Below are 19,478 nucleotides of genomic sequence, written 5' to 3'. Positions count from 1 at the left end.
CCACATCTGGAGTATTGCATCCAGTTTTGGGCCCCCCACTACAGAAAGAATATTCACAAATTGGAGAGAGTCCAGCGGAGGGCAACAAAAATTATTAGGGAGCTCTGGGACATGACTTATGAGGAGAGGCTGCGGGAACTGGGCTTATTTAGTCTGCAGAAGAGTGAGGGGGGATTTGATAGCAGCCTTCAACTACCTGAAGGGGGGGTTGTCATAAACAGATAGCTAAGGGTTAATGTCTCTTTCACCTGTAAAGGGTTAACAAACAGTGACCTGCAACACCTGACCAGAGGACCAATCAGGAAACAAGATACTTTCAAATCTCGGTGGAGGGAAGCCTGTGTTTGTGTTTTTGGGTTTTGCTTTGTTCTCTCTGAGTCCTGGAAGGGACTAGATGTGCAACCAGGTTTCTTGCCAATCTCCCTGCTACAGTCTCTCATATATTCAGAATAGTGAGTATTGAGTAGAAAGGCGGTTATAGTCTTTTGATTGTTTCTGTATTTGCAACTGCGTATCACATTAGTGAGAGTTACTGAATTGAGGAATGGACACCCACCCCCGGACTGGGTCATAGATAATACCTCAAAACCTACCTTGTTTTTTATTAAAAGAATAAACTGAAACAAATGTATTCCTTCAAGTAGTCATTATAGTGGCAGTTTTTTCTAGGAGCATTAATAATACTTGAACTGGAGCTTAGAAGTAACCTTTATACTGTCCAGAATGTACCACGTATGAAAGATTTGGAGACGGAACAAACTTCCAACACCAAAAGAAGTTTGGCGTTCTGGTTCCCCAACTTTCAGCTGCATCCAATATCCCCCAGGCTGCTCTAAAGCACATCCAGCTAGCTATGGCGTAAAAGGACTGCCTGCTAGCCAGGGATTGCTGGAAAGCACTGCACTCCAGCCATGATCCCTTCCTGCAGGAGTTAGCCCACCACATGCCCTACATTAGGGGCTGCAAGAAAGTGGGTGGAAACAACCTGTGCCACCTCTCCACCAACTGGGGTCAACCCCATGCTGGGGAATCACTAGCTGTAGTGATCCAGTAGCTTTCTGGACTTTGCACAGTGACAGCAGTACAAAGGAACCAAAACAGGGTCAGGATTAAGAGCGGGATAATCAGTACTATTTACAGCATGCACACATCAGGTAACTTTCCCCTTCAGTTATAGAGGAGAGCTCTGGACTAGGACTTGGGAGCCCTGGCTTCTGTTCCTGGCTTTGCAGTTGACTTTGGGCAAGTCACTTCACTTCTCTGTTTCCATGCCTAGCCTTTGTCTGTCTTGTCTACTTACATTTAAACTCTTCGGGACAAAGATCATATTTTACTATGATTGTGTACAGTGCCAGTACACGGGGCACTCTAAGTTTCTGTCATATAAATAATAATACTGAGCGGTGATCTAGCAATTCAATGGCACTGCTCAAACCCTGGAATTGAAACAAGGAGCTAGTGTTAACAGACGCTTTTATTTTTCACCAACACTTTTAATGAGATATTTTCTTTACTAATTAAAAAGTTATTGCACTTGGAAAGAGTGGAAAATTATCATATCCTCTCATAAAACTCTCCATTTTTAAATCAGCTTAGCAACTGAGTTAACATACATATGCTCTCAAATGCTACATAGCAAAATCTGACATTTCAGGGTTGGTATCTATATGCTCTCTCTTACAGAGAAATAAAACTTATTTCTGTTTTCAGATTTTAACTCTAATACAGGGTCCAGGGCTACAAACCTTTACAGCATACAATGGAACAAACAAATCCATATGAACTTGTAACAGGGCAGACTCTTCTCCAGTCCTGAGATCCCTCACAAACAGTCTTTTGATTGGTTATCACTTCTATGAATTTTATTTATTACCCTCACCAAAAACACCCCTTCAGACTCCTGTGCAGCAAGTCTATTTACAGTTTTTCCTAATCCTCAGCTTTTTCTCCACAGAAAGGAAGCAAAAAAGAGACCTCACCAGTCTGAGACCTTTCTTCCTATGGGCTCTGCTAGCCTTCCCCTTTGCTCTTCCTTCCTGTGTTTTTAACTAGCCTCCCCAGTTGGTGGGATAATTAGCTCCTCAGCTCACCAAATCCCTCTCCCCACACACTCTGCTTAGGGAATAAAGTTCTCTCCTCCTCTATCAGGCCTTTCCTGGTGGAGCTAGCTAAGGCTTAAGTGATCAGAGTGCTGGGTCCACCACTGGCTCTCAGTACTCGGTCGCGGAGCTATGCAGGTAATACGTAACTCAAAGGTCATGAATATGTTATCTTGCCAAGTGCTCATTTTCATTCCATTGCTGACACGTTTTATAAATAAAGCTATGATTAAGATTAAGAAATATTTATTGATTTACCATCAGAAGTAACGATATAAACTAGAAGAGTAGTCTGAAGTAGATTCTCTCATATTGGGTCTTTATTGAAGTACATTATTATTCCAAGATATTAGGATTTCCCTTTACTCGTTTACAGGAGTCTAGAGGCAAAATTCCCCAGGGAGATATGTCACCTTATCATAGCAGCTGAGATTGTGTACTTTGTAGCCAGAAGCTCGATCACTTGCAAGTACAATATTATTTATATATCTATATAATATAGTGATGTGCGGAAAAAATAAAAGCACATGACTTTCAAAGGCCTATGGACGAACAAAGGAATCAATTAGTGCAGCAAAAAGGGTAAAGTATTAACAAAGCCAGCTATACCTAACTGCACAGTAAAATTCACCCCAGACGCAGAAGGCCAGTGCAACACACACTGCACCACTAATGCCCTGCAAAGGGGAAGTAGCCACATGGGAGTGCTTGCACAATCCCTACACACAATGGGAAAGATCTTCACACTGACTCCATTGAGGGGGCAGGGTCATGGGAGCCACACAACAGGCCCAGGAGAGGCTACTCCAGCTGATAGGCTCTCTCAGTCTCCAGCCCTGAGATGTGTGGTAGACCCCCTGCGTATTCCATTATTACACTGGCTTGATATGGATGGGGTGGACTAAGCACACACAGCCATTCATTTGATGGTGACAGTGTAAACCAGCAAGTCATTTTTTCACTTCACTGCTCTAATTTTTCTTTTCATTAAGAAACTTCAGTGCTCGCTGCCCTGAACAGGTACAAACTAGCAGAACTTCCTTTAGTGAGATTAGGGCTACAATCAGAATATGGCTGTATGTGAAGGCAATGCTTTATTTCCAGAGAAAAAATATCCCTTCTTCCCTTTAATTTAGTGAAAGCCATTTAGTCATATATAATGACTTCTTCTCTTCTTAACATGAACTCAAATTCCCAGCCTAAGAGTATAACATTAGTAAAGGATGAACTGAACAGAAGCACATGCAGGATGATAATTGGAGTCAAATGGAAAAGCAGATGTCTACAACCTTTCAATTCCCCAGGTCAGAGGTGAAGTTTGTTGCTATTTATGAATTACTGTACATCTAGGTATTGACACTTTCATTGATTTGGGCATTTAGAACCTACCTCCCCAAAGAACTACAAGCAACCAAACATCTTAACTATCTCAGGTACTTAGTGCCTTGCAATCTTTAATGTATCTATTGTCACACCAATCCTAAGAGGTAGACCAGTGTTATTATCCCCATTTTACAGATGGGGAACTCAGGGACAGAGAGAATAAGTCACAAAGGAAGTCTGTAGTGAAGCAGGGAATTTACTCCTGGGGGAATTCTGCGCCACTACGCATGTGCAGAATTCATATCCCCTGCAGATTTCTTTGCTTCCCGCAGAAAAATGACTGTGACAGGGAAGCAAAGGAAAGCTGCAAGAGCAGTCATGCAGCACTCCCTAGCTACGCAAGTACATTGTTTCAGGCACCTGGAGCAGCCAGCAGAGAGGTAAATCACCACAGGGCTATGGACACTCCAGCCAGTGGCTCCTACCCTGAGCCAGGATCAGTTGCTAGTCGTGGCTGCGCTAAAGGGGACTTTCCCTTCCCCTACAAGGAGTGACTGAGACCGTGTCAGACCCCCTGCCAGAAACCTCCCCCAGTTGCCGGAAGCTCAGCATCCTCCCCTGCTTCCTGTCCCCATCACTCTTCAGCTGCAGGGAGAGGGGTCATTGTAGAGGGAGCTGCTCCCCATCTGCCCAACTCTCAGGCATCTGGACCTCCAAGACACCCCTGCCAAACCTCACCCTGTATGCCCAGAACTCCACTAGCCCTCCATACCTGAATCCCACCCTATTGAACCTCAACCCCTGCATCCGGAGCCCCCTGCATCTGGACACCCACCCCTGCATCCAGACCACCCCCTAATAAGCTCCCTGCATTCAAACACCCAACATGACAAGCCCCACCCCCGCTGCACCACATGACCCACATCCAGACCCCCACACGCAACTGACCCCCAATTAGCTGACACAGACCCCACCACCAACCAAACCCAACTCACCCAGCACCCAGAACTCTCCACTGACCCAACCACTTCACCTGGAACCCTGCAAGTCCCATTGCCCCGCACCTGACACACACACAACCAACGAGCCTCTGTGCATCCAGATCCCCCACACCTAGACCCCACCACTGAGCTACCGTCACCCGAGATTGTCCACACAGAATCCTCTCACCCACACCTGGTCCCCCCACACTGAGCCCCTCATGCTGGATCCTGCCTGGTTAAGCCTCCTGCCCCAACTTAATGTGCCTGGCACAGAGGGGCAGGCTCCAGTGGTTTTTCTGGGCAAACCCAGGCCCTGTGCTGTGTCAGGGTCAGATCACGCCTCACCAGTGAGTCGTTCCCTGGGTGGAGGTGGGAAGGCTTCAGGGTGATCTCCAGCTTCGTGCAACGTGGCCTGTGCTCTCCACTGCCAGCTGGAGCCTCTGCATTTTATTATTGACAAATAGAACTTGCAGAGTGCAGATTTTAAATATTGTGTGCAGAATTTTAGGCACAAAATGCCCTCATGACTAGGAACGAATCAAGTTTTCTAATCCAGACAAGCACCCTATAACTGCAACTCCTCTCCCTCTGTCTGGTGTGATGCCACACTGCAATTTCACTTTAAGATTAATCTTATAGTGGACTGTAGACTCCTCCTGATTGAGATCCTACGCATTACCCATAATACATATAAAAGTAATAGTAATAATGTGTGGCAAGGTCTAGTGGTTAGAGCAAAGGACTTGAGCTAGGACTGTTTTTATTTCTGGTTCTGCCACGACTTGCTATCATAAAAACAAAGAAAGGGTAGCATAAAATCCCTAGGTACAAATGCCACTCTGAACCTTAGCGTCCAAGAGATGGGATACCAGCATGTATTCCTCTAAGCTTAATCACCAGCTTAGAACCTGTAGCGCTGCCACCAACAGGAATTCCAGTGCCTGTACACTCGGTCCCCAAACCTTGCCGGAACCCCAAGACCAGACCCTCCGGATCTCAACACAAGGAAAGAAAACCTTTCCCAACCGTTGCCTCTCCTAGGCTCCCTCCCTGGGTCACCCGGAAATCACTGTGTGATTCAAACCTTGAATCACAAAACAGAGAGGAATGCACCCCCCTCCTAGACTCTTCCTAGAGAGACAGTAATCCGATACAGAGAGAATTAGCCTCTCTCCTCCCTTCCCTCCTTCTCCCCACCAATTCCCTGGTGAACCAGACCCGTCCCCTGGGGTCTCACCAGAATAAAAAAAACAAACAACTTTTTAATAAAGAGAAAATAGTAAAATTATCTTTGTAAATTAAAATGGAATAGGTACAAGTTCAGGTATAGGCACTGGGAAACCCTCCCAGCCTAAGATTCACTAGCAAATAAAAACACTCTTCAGCAAAAAATACAAATTTACCCTTTCAGAAAATCACAATTAACTCCTCCACCAAATGCAAAATTGCAATAAAGAAAACAAACAAAGCCTAACCGCTTATACTATCTAGTACTCACTTATTTGACCTATAAGAACCTTATCAGGGAGATTGAGACAAACCTGTTGCCTCGTGATCCTCTGCAGCCCCCAGAGTGAACAACCACCAAAAACTAACAGCACACACAGAAACTTCCCTCCCTCAAGATTTGAAAGTATCCTGGCTCCTGATTGGTCCTCTGGTCAGGTGACAGCCAGGCTACTGAACTTGTTAACCCCTTACAATCAAGGAGATATAAAGTACTTCTGTGCTATTAACTTTTCTTATCTGTTTATGACACCTCCCTTGCAGCTGTACTGAATCGCTTTACCTGTAAGGGGTTAAGTAGCTCAAATCACCTAGCTGGCAGCTGAGCAAAAGAACCAATGAGGAAAGAACATACTTTCAAATCTGCAGGGGGAGGTTCTTGTTTGTGCTTTCTTGGTTTGTTCCCTCTCCAAACAGAGAGAAAGGGAGCAGGCAGGTAAAACATCTCCTGAAAACCTACCTGAAATGATCCATCTAAGATTACAAACATTTTAAGTAAGGCAAGGAAATGAGTTAGATTATCTTTTGTTTTAGCTTGTGAATTTTCCCAGTGCTAAAACGTAGTTTTATTCCTTTTTTGTAACTGTGAAGTTGAGTCCAGAGGGGAGTCCTCTGTGTTTTAAATCTTTTTATTATCCTGTAAAGTTACCTTTCATCCTGATTTTGCAGGCTTGATTCTTTTACCCTCTCTTTAAATAAAGTTCTTCCTTTAATAATCTGATTGATTTTTACTGTCCCAGAGACAAACGGTCTGGTCGGTATTCTCAAGCCTCCCCAGGAAAGGGGGCAAAGAGGCTTAGGGGGATATTTTGCGGGAATGGGGACTCCAAGTGACCCTTTTCCTGAATTTTTTTGTAAATCACTTGGTGGTGGCAGCAACACTGTCCAAGGACAAGGAAAGGAATTGTACCATGGGGAAGTTTTAACCTAAGCTGGTAAAATATAAGCTTAGGGGGTCTTTCATGTGGGTCCCCACATCTGTACCCCAGAGTTCAGAGTGGGGAGGGAACCCTGACACTTGCTGTGTGGTCTTACACAAGTCACTTTACTTTTTTGCCTCAGTCTACCCATGAAATGAGGGTAATGATAGATATCACCTCACTGGGGTGTTGTGAGGCTTCATGGAGGCGTGTGACATGCTTTGAAATCCCAAGATGAAAAGCACTCTATAATAATATGTTGTATTGTATTGTAGCACCCAGGAGCTATTGGACAGATTGCTAGTTTCATATTTTCCAAAGCCTTTACACTACTTGCAATTACAGAAAGGTATAATTTGGTGCTTAACTAGATTTGTCCATGGGAAAATATTGTACACTGTGACAAATGCCATGTTTTGGTAGCCTGGAATATTCAGAAACTACTGTATTGAGATACAACAGATGCTATGGATGCATGGGATAGTCAAAGACTATCATATCAACTTTATAAATGTATGTATTTTTGTGGGCTGGCTAGTGATTGCACTCCTGGCTAAATGAGGAAATTAAAACATTTTCTATATGACCCAAAGTCACTTGCAGGGGGTAGGAGGAGAGAATGCAAATTCCTAATGCCAGTAACAAGTCTGGGGAAGTTTCACTCCCCGGAGGCAATAATATAAACTGGTTCGATCTGGCAAAAAATGTCAAACTGTATGAAGAAACAGCTTCACTTATATACAATTCAAGAACTGACAAAACTCTGACCGAGAGAGACAGACCCTGTGAAAAGGGCCTGAAGTAATCTGACCTTACCGGGGTCTCCATGAAGAAGACGGGTGACTGTCTGGTAAGCTTTTTATTGTTTTTAAGGTATGATTCATTGGTAATGCTTTTGTTCTGCATAGTACTTTGTTTTATAAAAGCAGGCAGTCACTGGTTAACCATATCATTGCCCTTGAGAAAATAGGACTGCAGGTACTGAACTAAAGTCAAACCTGCTGAGGTAATCACAGGAGTCTGCAGTCTAACTCCCTGGTGCGTAGGGAGTGGATAGCAGGATCCCACCCTAAGAAAAGTGATAGCTAGAGGATAGAGGCCTAAATGTAGTCACCCAAGAAGATCATGAAGGGTGCAGTTACTTTGGGGACTGTGACAGTCATTACTGGAAAAAAGCTCATTATTCTGAAGTGGTAATGCAACTGAAGATATTGGCTATTACCAAGATTGTCATGTTTAACAATAGCTCCAGCTTTTGTTCTACAAGACCTAATCATTTCCAGGAATTTCAAGATTCACACTGTTTGATTTAGTATAGAAGGCTAGTTTTCCGCCTAATCTTTCTATTTCAGTGGCTGCAGCACGAAGATACTCCTTAAACTGTGTCAAATTTTCCAAGCTCTTTCTTTGTTAACAGTTTAACTCTGACTCCTGTAAGTTTGACTGTTCATTTTCATCAAAAATAAGTCTACTACTCTTTTCAAAAGTCCTCCTTGATGGTATTGACATCCAAACTCTGAGAAATTCTCTATCATTTAAGGCCTGATCTAAAGCCCACTAAAGTCAATGGGAGTCTTTCCAATGACGTCAAGGGACTATGAATCTTCAATTCCATTCAAATGACAGTCTACTTGTCATACTGTGTAACTTCATTTTTTCCAGTTATACTAATGTATCTGTCCCTTCTGGATTCAGCTACCCATTAAAGGAAGGTTGCTTCTCATTTAAAAACTAAAAACACTACTACCTTAAGAGTGAAACTCAATATGAGCAATACAGCGTGTAGTGCGGAAAGATCACAGGTTAAACTGTAGCATATTCAGATTTCTTCAGAAGAAAGCAACACTGAAAATGGTTAGGCTAATACCTAATCTGTTACACCGTATTACAGGGGCAACTACTTCCTCTTCAAATTTGACATCTAAAGAAGATACCAAATCTAAAGCAATCTTTTTGCTAATGAAAACTCCAATCCCTCACTCACTGCTTCTACCAAGAACAAATTTGTTTCAGAACACAATGAACAAAATGATTATTTAAGAATCTCGACCTGTGCAAAGAGGGAAAATTCTAAAGCTGAGAAAAGGACATTTTTCCCTTACCTGAGATGCTCCAGCGAGGCAAGGTACTGAAACTGGCACATTAGACAACTGCTCCAAATGCTGCTCAGATGATCTCTGCACCTCTTGTCTTTGTCCTTCGTGAACCACTACACTCCTTCCGAGTTGCCCATAGTCTGCTCTACCCCATGTGAAGACCTTGCCAGTTTCTAAATACAAACACACCGTTATGGGTTATTTCTCCATTACAGCCAGACAATATTTTGAACGCTAATTTCAAAACTAGAACAACCGACTCTATGTACTGTTTACTGCACCCTACCTAAAAGCTCAGAGAACACAACAGTGAAAAAGTGAGGAATCCACTTAATCTTTGGAGCATGAGGGGAGAAAAGGTATTAAAATATAGCTGAGAAACTCATTGCAGTTACCCAAACTTCAGCGTTTAGTTTTCAAACAGAAATGTCATGTCTGATGAGGCATGGATTGTACATGGAATTGTCTGAGTAAATCTGCATCCTCCAGATGTTCTGTATAGAATTTTTATACATATTTGTTTTACAAAAGAAACCTTTTTGTTTTGTTTTAAGAGAGAGACACATAAAAAAGCTTATGTTAAATTCCAAGAGATTTTCCTTCCATCACAGTATTTGGCACAGAGAGCCCCAATAGCGCTTTCGCCAATATAAAAATCTCATTAAAAAAAATCACATCCCAAACCATTATTATACTGGTAAAAACTTTCAGTATAGACCTGGATTTAGGCTCTGAGCCTACAATTGATAGTACACAAGTGGACTACTGTCCCCCACTCAGAGTCCCACTCACTGTAATGGGGCTAAGCAAGGGCAGAGCCTTTCACCCACATGCTATCACCTTATCCAACATCTCCTTTTTGCTGATGACGCAGCAGTGACAACGCACACAGAAGCTCATCTCCAAAACCTTAGTCAGTTTTCCCAAAGCCTGCGAAGACTTGGGCTTACCATAAGCCTAAAAAAGATTAACATAATGTTGAGGAAGCACCTTCCATCAAGATCAGCAACTATGAACTTGAAGTGATGAACACAGTCAACCTTTCACTTGAAATGGAGTTCAACATCCGCACTGGAAAAGCCACCACAACAGTGTCTAGATTGAGCAAGAGGAGATGGCAAAACAACTAACTGACAGAACACACAAAGATCCATATGTATTGTGCGTGTGTTATCAGCACACTTTTGTATGGGAGCAAGATATGGACCTGATACTCTCATCAGGAAAAGAGGCTCAACAGCTTCCATACGTGTTGCCTTCATTGAAACTTTGGCATCTCCTGGAGGGACAGAGTCACCAACACTGAAGTGCTCGAGCAGCCCGGCATACCCAGCATGCAAACACTCTTCAGTGATGCCTCCACTGGCTTGGGCATGTGTGCCGAATGAATGATGGGGCGCATCCCAGAGGACATCCTCTACGGTGAACTGGCATCTGGGAAAAGACCCAAAGGATACCCAAAATTGCATTTCAAGGATGTGTGCAAACGAGACCTCAAAGAAATGGACATGGATGTGGACAACTGGGAAGATCACACTCAAGACCACAACCTTTGGAGACAAGAGCTTAACATAGGTCTCCAGAGTTATGGGAGGAAGCTGCCCAGCTTAGCAGAGGAGAAAAGAGTTTGCAGAAGGCAGAGCCCAAAGGGTCAAAACATCATCTTTAAATGTGATGGATGCGGCAGAGATTGTCTCTCTCCAGTGGGGCTCTTCAGCCACAGCTGCCATAAAACCAACTGTGTAAATTCTTTACTTCTCAGGGGCACATACTCATGGTCTCTCAAGACTGAAGGATGCCTACTACTTATCTTTTATGGGAATGAGTTCCATAATCCAGCTTCAGAGCCTAAGAACATTCTGTCTCCCACAGTCACAACTCCTCCACTGGTTTACAATTTTACTGCAGAATGTTGTTATCATGTGAACTGCATTAGATACTATATAGAGTAAGTTCTCTATAGAATATTGATCAACATTTCATAGCAACAAAAAAAATTCAACCTGAGGCAGACACAAAGCATGGAAAATTCCAGCCTGAAAAGTTAAAGTCTGTCAAAGTTATAAGCACTGGGTTATGATAGAAAGTGTTAGGCACTCTTAACAAGAGGCATCGCTATTCTGTCACCTATAACAGAGGGTATTTAATAATGGCCTAAAAATATAAATTAGTCACATAGAATAAGAAGCTGAGGGGTGAATTACTTAAGAATTAAAGGTGACATAACAAGGAATATTGATCTAAAATTAGAAAAGGACAATTTTTAATTACAAGTTAAGAAAACACTTCCAGCAATGAGTCAATTAGACAATGGAGTACATTTAACAAGGTGGGCTGCTAAGGCATCAGAATCTGATGTTCAAGAACAGACAAGACTTTAGCACACAGAAGACAATCCTGAAATTTGTCGGATGGGACACAGACCACCATGCTGGAAGTCCTTTCCACCTCTATCAAAACACTGACAGTGTTTAGAAAGAGCTTGATCCTGTAAGTGCTCAGCACTCTGACCCCAATCCATGAAAGCACTTAAGATCATGCTTAACTATGAACATGTGAGTAGTTCCACTGATATCAGTAGAATTATATATGTGCTTAATATTAAGCACATGCTGCATTGGATCAGGACTGACTGCTCATCAGCATGCAGGGACTGGATCCCAAGTCAGAAATAATAGGCTTAATTGTGTAACTTTAGGGTGTCATGCTTTAAGTGAAACTAATATCCAACCAACAGACCAGATAACTTGTTTTTTTACCATTTTCATGTATGCTTTTATCTGGTCCATGTTGAAATTAATATTATATTATTCATGGTGTTTTATGTATCAGTAGAAATTTGCCTTCCCTTATCTCAATCACATGGAATTAGTTGATTTTCTCCTATTCTTAAAGCTGATAGCCCCCAATATAACAGTTCATAATCAGAAAATCCCTTAAGTCCTTTGCTGAACAGGGATTGACTTAAACATGTGTTTAAATGCTTGCTGAATTGGGACCTCACTTTTTAATCTGCAGTTCAACCTCATGAAAGTGCCTCTAGATTTACTTTATATCCTCCTTCAAATAAACTGCCACCATGAAGGAAAATGGAAATCCAACTCCCAAAGTCTGTGGCGTTGAGCATGTCTAATGATATTGCTTATAATACTTCTACATTTCTGTCTGCCATTGTACATTTCACTATGCTTGCTTATGATGCTGTCAGGAATGTAAAGTACGTTATTTTTCTTTCTTAGCCATTTCCTAATCAATCTGTTCAGCCATATGGACTGTTCCAGTACAATCATAAATAGTCATAGCTGTACCGGAACAGTCCATATGGCTGAAGAGATTTTGGTCTTGTACATTTGACATTGAAACTGACCCATTTTTAAAGAATAGATAAGAATTTTAGTAAATGTTGATTTGTTTAATCCACATCACTTCAGATTTATTTTTGTCTGAAGTTATAGGTGTCACTATTTTAAAACTGCATCAATGATCACATTATGGTCACCTATCTTGACATCCCTCTTAACTATATTTAAGAACACCTTACTAGACACACAAAAAGCTACAATCAAGAAAGAAGGCTGTGCTGGTTTAGAGGGGAAATGACAGCAGCTATAACAAATAAAAATAATAATATATAACAAATGGAAGAAAGGAATGAATGTATATAACTCAGAAGTTTGTCACTGTATAAAATTGCTAAGGGGAAACAAAGGAACCCAAGGAAAAATCTATGGCCAGAAGAGTTAAGGACAATAAGAAGGAGGGTTTTTTTAATAGATTAGAAATAAATATAATCCCAACAATAGTATTGGTCCATTACTAGGTAGAAATGGCAGAATTATCAATAATAATACAGAAATGGCAGAAGTGCTCAATAAATATTTCTGTTCTACATTTAGAGAAAAAACAGATGACAGTCTTATATGGTGAGTGGGCTTGAAGCAGTGCAGGTTGCAGGGACATGCTGGACACTGCTTCCTGCAGCTCCCATTGACTGGGAATGGCAAACCGCAGCCACTGCAAGCTGCTGGGGGCCGTGCCTGCGAACAGTCAACATAAACAGAATGTCTTGCAGCCCGCCAGCGGATTACCCTGAGGGACCGCGTGCCGAAGGTTGCCGACCCTGCACTAGTATCTCTAGAGGACGTTAAACAGAAGCTACTAAAGTTAGACATATTTGAAATCAGCAGGTCCAGATAACTCGCATCCAAAAGTTTTAAAAGAGCTCACTGAAGAGCTCACTGGACCATTAATGTTGATTGTCAGTAAGTCTAGAAGCACTGGGTAAGTTCCAGAAACTGGAAGAAAATTTATGTTGTGTCAATTTTTAAAAAGGGTAAACAGGATGACCTGGGTAATTACAGGCCAGTCAGCCTGATATTGATCCCAGGCAAGGCAATGGAGCAGCTGAAATGGGACTCATAATAAAGAAAGAATTAAAGGAAAGTAATGGAATTAATGCAAATCAACATGATTTATGGAAAATAGATCCTGTCAAATTATTTTGATATTTCTATGACATTACAAGTTGGGTTGATAAAGTCAATAGTGTTAATATAATACACTTAGATTTCTGTAAGGCATATGACTTGGTTCCAGACAACATTTTGATTAAAAAAACTAGAACAACAGAAACAGTTAGCATGGCACTTATTAATGGGTTAAAAGCGGGCTAACTGAAAGGTCTCAATATGTAATTGTAAATGGGGAATCGTCGTTGATTGGGTGTGTCAAACAGATAGTTAAGGATTAATGTCTCTTTTACCTGTAAAGGGTTAACAAACAGGGAACCAAACACCTGACCAGAGGACCAATCAGGAGACAACATACTTTTAAATTTGGGTGGAGGGAAGCTTTTTTGTGTGTTCTTTGTCCATTGTGTGTTCTTCTCTTGGGAGGTCTGAGAGAGATCAGACATTACTACAGGTTCTCTAAGTTTCTGTTCAAATAGTAAGGAAGAACAGGCGGTTTTAGTCTTTTTGATTGGTTTTCTCTATTTGCAAATGTGGAACTGGCTGGTTAACTTTTATATGTGCAATTCCTGGGAATATTTTGTTTTGTATTGGTACTGGGGTGAAAGTTTCTCTCGTGTCTGTAAGCTATAGGACCCTGTAATATTTACATCTTGAAGTTACAGAGATAATTCTTTACTTTTTCCTTTCTTTTATTAAAAGATTTCTTTTAAGAGAACCTGATTGATTTTTTTCCTAGTTTCCCTTGTTTAATCCCAGGGGATTGGGTTTAAACTCACCAGGACTGGTGGGGGAGACGGGAGGGGGGAGAGGTGGAATCTCTCTCTGTTTTCCTTGAATCTGTTTGCCTCTTTGTGGAAGGGAAGGGACATGCTTCTCTGTGTTGTGATTTAAAGAGTTTGGATCAGTAGTCTCTCAGGGTAGCCCAGGGAGGGAAAGTCTGGGAGGGGGAAAGGAGGGGGGAATGGTTTATTTCTCCTTGTTTTAAGAACCCAAGGGATTTGGGTTCTTGGGGTCCCCCAGGGAAGGTTGGGGAGATCAGAGTGTCCCAAAACACTATATTTTTGGGTGGTGGCAGTGCTATCAGATCTAAGCTGGTAATTAAGCTTAGAGGATTCATGCTGCTCCCCAATATTTTGGACGCTAAGGTCCAGATTTGGGAATTATACCATGACAGGGTGTGTTTCCAGCAGGATCTGACAGGCATCGGTTCTTGGCCCTGCACTATTTAACATTTTTATCAAAGACCAGGAAAAACACAAAGTCATCACTGATAAAGTTTGCAGATGACACAAAAATTGGGGGAGTGGTAAACAATGAGGAGGGCAGCTCACTAACTCAGGGCAATCTGGATCACTTGGTAAACTGGGCACATGCAAACAATATGTGTTTTAATATGACTCAGTGTAAACGTGTACATCTGGAAACAAAGAATGCAGGCCATATTAACATAATGGCGGATTCAATCCTGGGAAGCAGTGACTCTGAAAAAGATTTGGGAGTTGTTGTGGCTAATCAGCTGAACATGAGCTCCCAGTGTGATGCTACATCCAAAAGAAATAATGTGATTATGGGACACAAACAGTAATCTTGAGTAGGAATAGAGAGTTATTTTACCTCTGTATTTATCATCGGTGCAACCCACTGCTGGAATACTGTGTCCAGTTCTGGAGTCCAGCACTCAAGAAGGAAGTAGACAAATTGGAGGGTGTTCAGAAAAGAACAACAAAAGGATTAGAAAACTTGTGTTATAGTGATTGATCTCTTTGAGTCTACCTATTTAGCTTAACCAAAAGAAGGTTAAGAGGTGACTTGATTACAGTCTATAATGGACTTTTCAGTCTAGCAGAGAAAGGTATAACACAGTCAAATAGCTGGAAGTCAAAGCTAGACAAATTCAGACCAGAACTAAGGCATACATTTTTGACAGGGAGTGTAATTAATCATTGGAACAATTTACTAAGGCAAATTCTTTTTTTATCACTGACAATTTTTACATTAAAATTGGGTGTTTTTCTAAAAGACATGCTCCAGAAATTATTTTGGGGAAGTTCTATGACCTGTGTTATACAGAATGTCAGATTAGATGATCACAATGGTCCCTTTCTGACTTTGGGATCCATTAATCTAATAATACCCAAAATTCAAGAATTAGACACTCGCTAAGCTATTTGTTCAGAAATTCTATCCAATAAACGATGTATGAAAATAATAGTTACTATTCTAGGTTCTTTATTACAACTCATGGATGCATTTAAAGTAACATTACCTGTAATCACTGAATAGTTACAGTGAAAGGTAGAACTTTATTTGATCAAAGTTACGATAGGGATCTTTATATAAAATTCTTTTTACACCTCTCTCTCATGAAAATTCACAGGTTCTTATGCAAAAATTCAAGAGGTCCATTTTGAATCTGCTATTGGCCTCTAAGTTTCATATTAATTCTTTCTATGATCCACATCCCTCTTGGTGTTCTTCTGCATATTTTATATAGTTGGGTATGTTTCCTTTTTTGTATTTTATTTATAATGCCTTAAATTTATCCATTAAAAAATTACACACAAAACACAGACTTGTATCTACTAATGCCTCTTCAGTAAAATCAACTCAGAGCAATAGACTGCTTTTCATTATATTCCTCTCTTCACACACAGATGCAGGAGCTAAGGGGTGCTGCCACACCCCCTGGCTTGAAGTCATTTCCATCATACACAGGGTTTACAGTTTGGTTCAATGGCTCTCAGCACCCCCAATATACAAATTGTTCCAGAACCCCTGCCTTCACAGCTCTAGAAACTTGAAATTTCAGCTTTTCCTGTTGAAAGATTGTATCTCGTTTAGAGAAAATAAACATTATTCAATGGAATTCACCATATGGGGCACAAAAGACTAACACAGGTGGACTGTTAGGTTCCAGGGCTGCACATCACCCTAAAAAGGAAAACAAATATTCTCAAAGTTGAAGCCTTTAAGCACAGATTCCGATAGAAAGGTTAAGGGCACAAAATTCAGCACTCCTTATTCTGGCAAACTCCCTTTTACTTTATTGAAGTATAAAATTATTAACAATAATATTAAAGTATTATACTTCAATGAGAGTTTTGCAATAGCTAAGTAGTGCTGAAGAAAGCCCTGAATTAACATGTCAAATTACCATGCCAGATAATAGGATGGTGATAACTGGTAACATCATATGATAAATTCAGTGTATCGTGCTAATTACTGTGCAGCTCTGATAATTTCACCTGCACTCTGTCCACTGAGCCATCTCTGTCAGGACTGCAGCTAACATTCCAAACCTTTAAGAAGCTTTGAACAGCCTCCATAGATTGTCCCATTATTGAAAAAATAAAACCAGAGAAATGTTTGTCTCTTTGCCTCCACATTTACACTGACTGAACACTCAAGATGGGCAATACTTGTATTCAGTCAAAGGAGCTATTCACATGTTTAAAGTTGAACATGTGCTTACGTGCTTTGCTGGACTGGGCAAGAATCTGTAGAAGATACAGTGAGGCTGGATTTTTCGGAGAAGACATTTTAACCTTAAGTATCAGATGAGGCTATGGGCAAACCAGAAGAATTACGTTTGGATGAAATTTAAATGAAACCTATTCATTCAAAAATCTAGTTAGAGAACTATTGTCAATGATAGACTGAAATGTGGGCTTCCCTCCAGTACATATGGTTGTTTCTGAACTCTGCCATCCCATCAGAAACAGCGCCACCAGGGGGTTATGTTAAACCACCTATCATTCCTTGCATTCATTTTCAAACTGAAAAAATGCCCTTTCATATCTCTTTCTTCCTGATTAGAGACACGATTCTGCCTCACCAGCTATGCGCCGGCTCATTCTTAATTCTAACTATGATGCATCTCTCACTTGTAAACTTTTATTAGCAATGTTTTAAAATGCAGATTGCTGCCTAAATTTAGTTACATAATTAAAAAGAAATCTCACTCATTTCTACCCCAGCAAACAAAATTGCTGCACTCAAGGTTCAATAGAGGGCTTGACTTTTCATCTAAAAACAACTGTATCCTAATGAAAAGTAGGGAGAAAAAAAATCAAAGTGCTATTTAGTGATGCCGCTGACATGCAAAGATGCATAAAACATTAACCAGCTATGGAAAAGGTCTATTTGCAAATGCATTATAGTATTACCAGAGGCTTACTGTTCTGCGTACTTCTGCAAATAAATTCAGCACTATGCTACTATGGCAGGATGAGTCACGCACTTTTAATGACATTCTATATTTATACCTTCATGCCCTTCTTCTGCTCTCAGTTCTGTGTTTTCTCCCATACAATCCCTGTTTTATCTGAGCCTCCCTTCCTGACTCAGTCTGGGCCGGGGAAGGGAGGCTGCAGCTGGGCTCTGAGTAGGGTGACCAGAGGTCCTGATTTTATAGGGACAATCCCGATATTTGGGGCCTTTTCTTATATAGGCTCCTATTACCCTCCATCCCCGTCCTGATTTTTCACACTTGCTGTTGGTCACCCTAGCTCTTGGGGGAAGGAGATGTGGGTGTCTGGCACTCCAGCTGGGCTCGGGGGGGGGGGGGGCGGCGAGAGAAACAGACTCTTGGTCGTTATATGGGGTTTTCTGTAACTCTTACTCCTGGGAAAAAGAAATTTTGGGTGTATGCTTATGTACAACATATTGCTGACAGTATTTTAAATAATTACCACAATAATGAACTGATGCTTATATATTGTTATTTTACCAACTAAAATATGCCAGAATTTAAAAAATCATCGTGCAGCAGAACTTCCCCAAGAATAAGATTTCCAGCAGAAGAACAGCTGAGAAAAAAACAGAGGAACTATCAACTCAGCTGTAGGAGAGCAGGATGTTGGCATTTCTGTTCTGCTCCTTCCTTAACTTCATGATATAAGCTTTGTTAAACAACAATAAGGGAAGCCATTTGCAGATGGTTTACTTAAGTCCATCACAGACATGCAGACAAAAATTTACTGCAAACACAATCTGGGTTGTGTTGCTTACTCTTTTTTAACAATGAAAATGGGATGAGTTAGACATCAAGATGAAATAAGTTAAGCCGGAGAGTTGAAACTCCTTAAGGCATCAATCCTGGGAATTGCTGAACAGCTCAATACTGTTGAAGGGCAGGATGCGCTCAATGTCTCAAATCACACTCTACGGTTACCGATAACTAACAACAGACATACAGCACTGCACAGTAATAACTTGTGAATGTGCCCTGTCCATGGTCTAAATAGGCAAAGGAGATCCATAGATCCCACCCAAGCAGGTAAGGTCAGTCCAACATCTAGGAGCTCAAGTGAAGAGACCAGAAAGGAGAGAGGGCAACTACCTCCATAATAGTCACATCCTAACACCATTTGTCCTTTCAGAAATCCCACACAGCCCAACCCTGAAGTATACCTTCTCCCAACCTTCCTTCTTTCCTATGCTCAAACCTTCACTTATTAGAATTTATTGACTGCAAGAGATTTTTCAACACTTCAGAGCCATAGGTCATAAACACGGGAGCCAGCCAACTGAACCCTGTCGACCATTAGTAGAACATCTGCACCAATTAACTACACTAGTGCAAAACCCCTAATCAGGCTAGAAAAAGAACTTACACCATTTCTCTTTCAAGAAATAAAGTGGAAGGGAACAAACAGAAAAACGAAAAGAGCTATGAATGAATAAGCAACACCCAGTTTCTTCACACCTTTATCCTCACACATCAACAGAACACTGACTGAACAAGCAGGGCTTCCATCATTTTCATAGACTGGCAATGGGAACGAACAGCTTGGAAAGAAATCATAAGTATTCTCCTCTTGTGGAAATGCCAGGTAAGGCGGAGTCGCTGACTTGTGCAGAGCTGAGGGAAAAAGGGAGAAAAAAAAAACTCATGAAACCATTTTATATGTCAGGCTCAGTTTACTGCAGGCACTGAAACCCGAAGGACATCTGAATGCCTGATTTTGATCAATACTGATATTGTTAAATATTGATACAATGTGATAAAGAACTTTTTAATAACTATTATGGATTTTGAGATCCAACATATCAGCAGGTCTCTGCACACTTTTCAATT

The 19,478-nt window shown here is 41.2% G+C and overlaps 1 protein-coding gene across 1 annotated transcript in view; it reads right to left on the bottom strand.

Moving 5' to 3' along the window:
- Window positions 1-19,478, bottom strand: part of SERGEF (secretion regulating guanine nucleotide exchange factor) — a 270,842-nt gene that overhangs the window by 208,725 nt on the left and 42,639 nt on the right. The window contains exon 9 of the mRNA XM_075065841.1: window positions 8,934-9,100. Coding sequence (XP_074921942.1) covers window positions 8,934-9,100 — 167 coding nt within the window. The remainder of the gene's footprint in view (window positions 1-8,933; window positions 9,101-19,478) is intronic.

The sequence above is a fragment of the Chelonoidis abingdonii genome, chromosome 4 (genome assembly GCF_003597395.2).
Source record: "Chelonoidis abingdonii isolate Lonesome George chromosome 4, CheloAbing_2.0, whole genome shotgun sequence".
Lineage (NCBI taxonomy): Eukaryota > Metazoa > Chordata > Testudines > Testudinidae > Chelonoidis > Chelonoidis abingdonii.
Note: the sequence above shows the minus strand (reverse complement) of the source record. Positions and strands in the feature narration are given on the sequence as shown.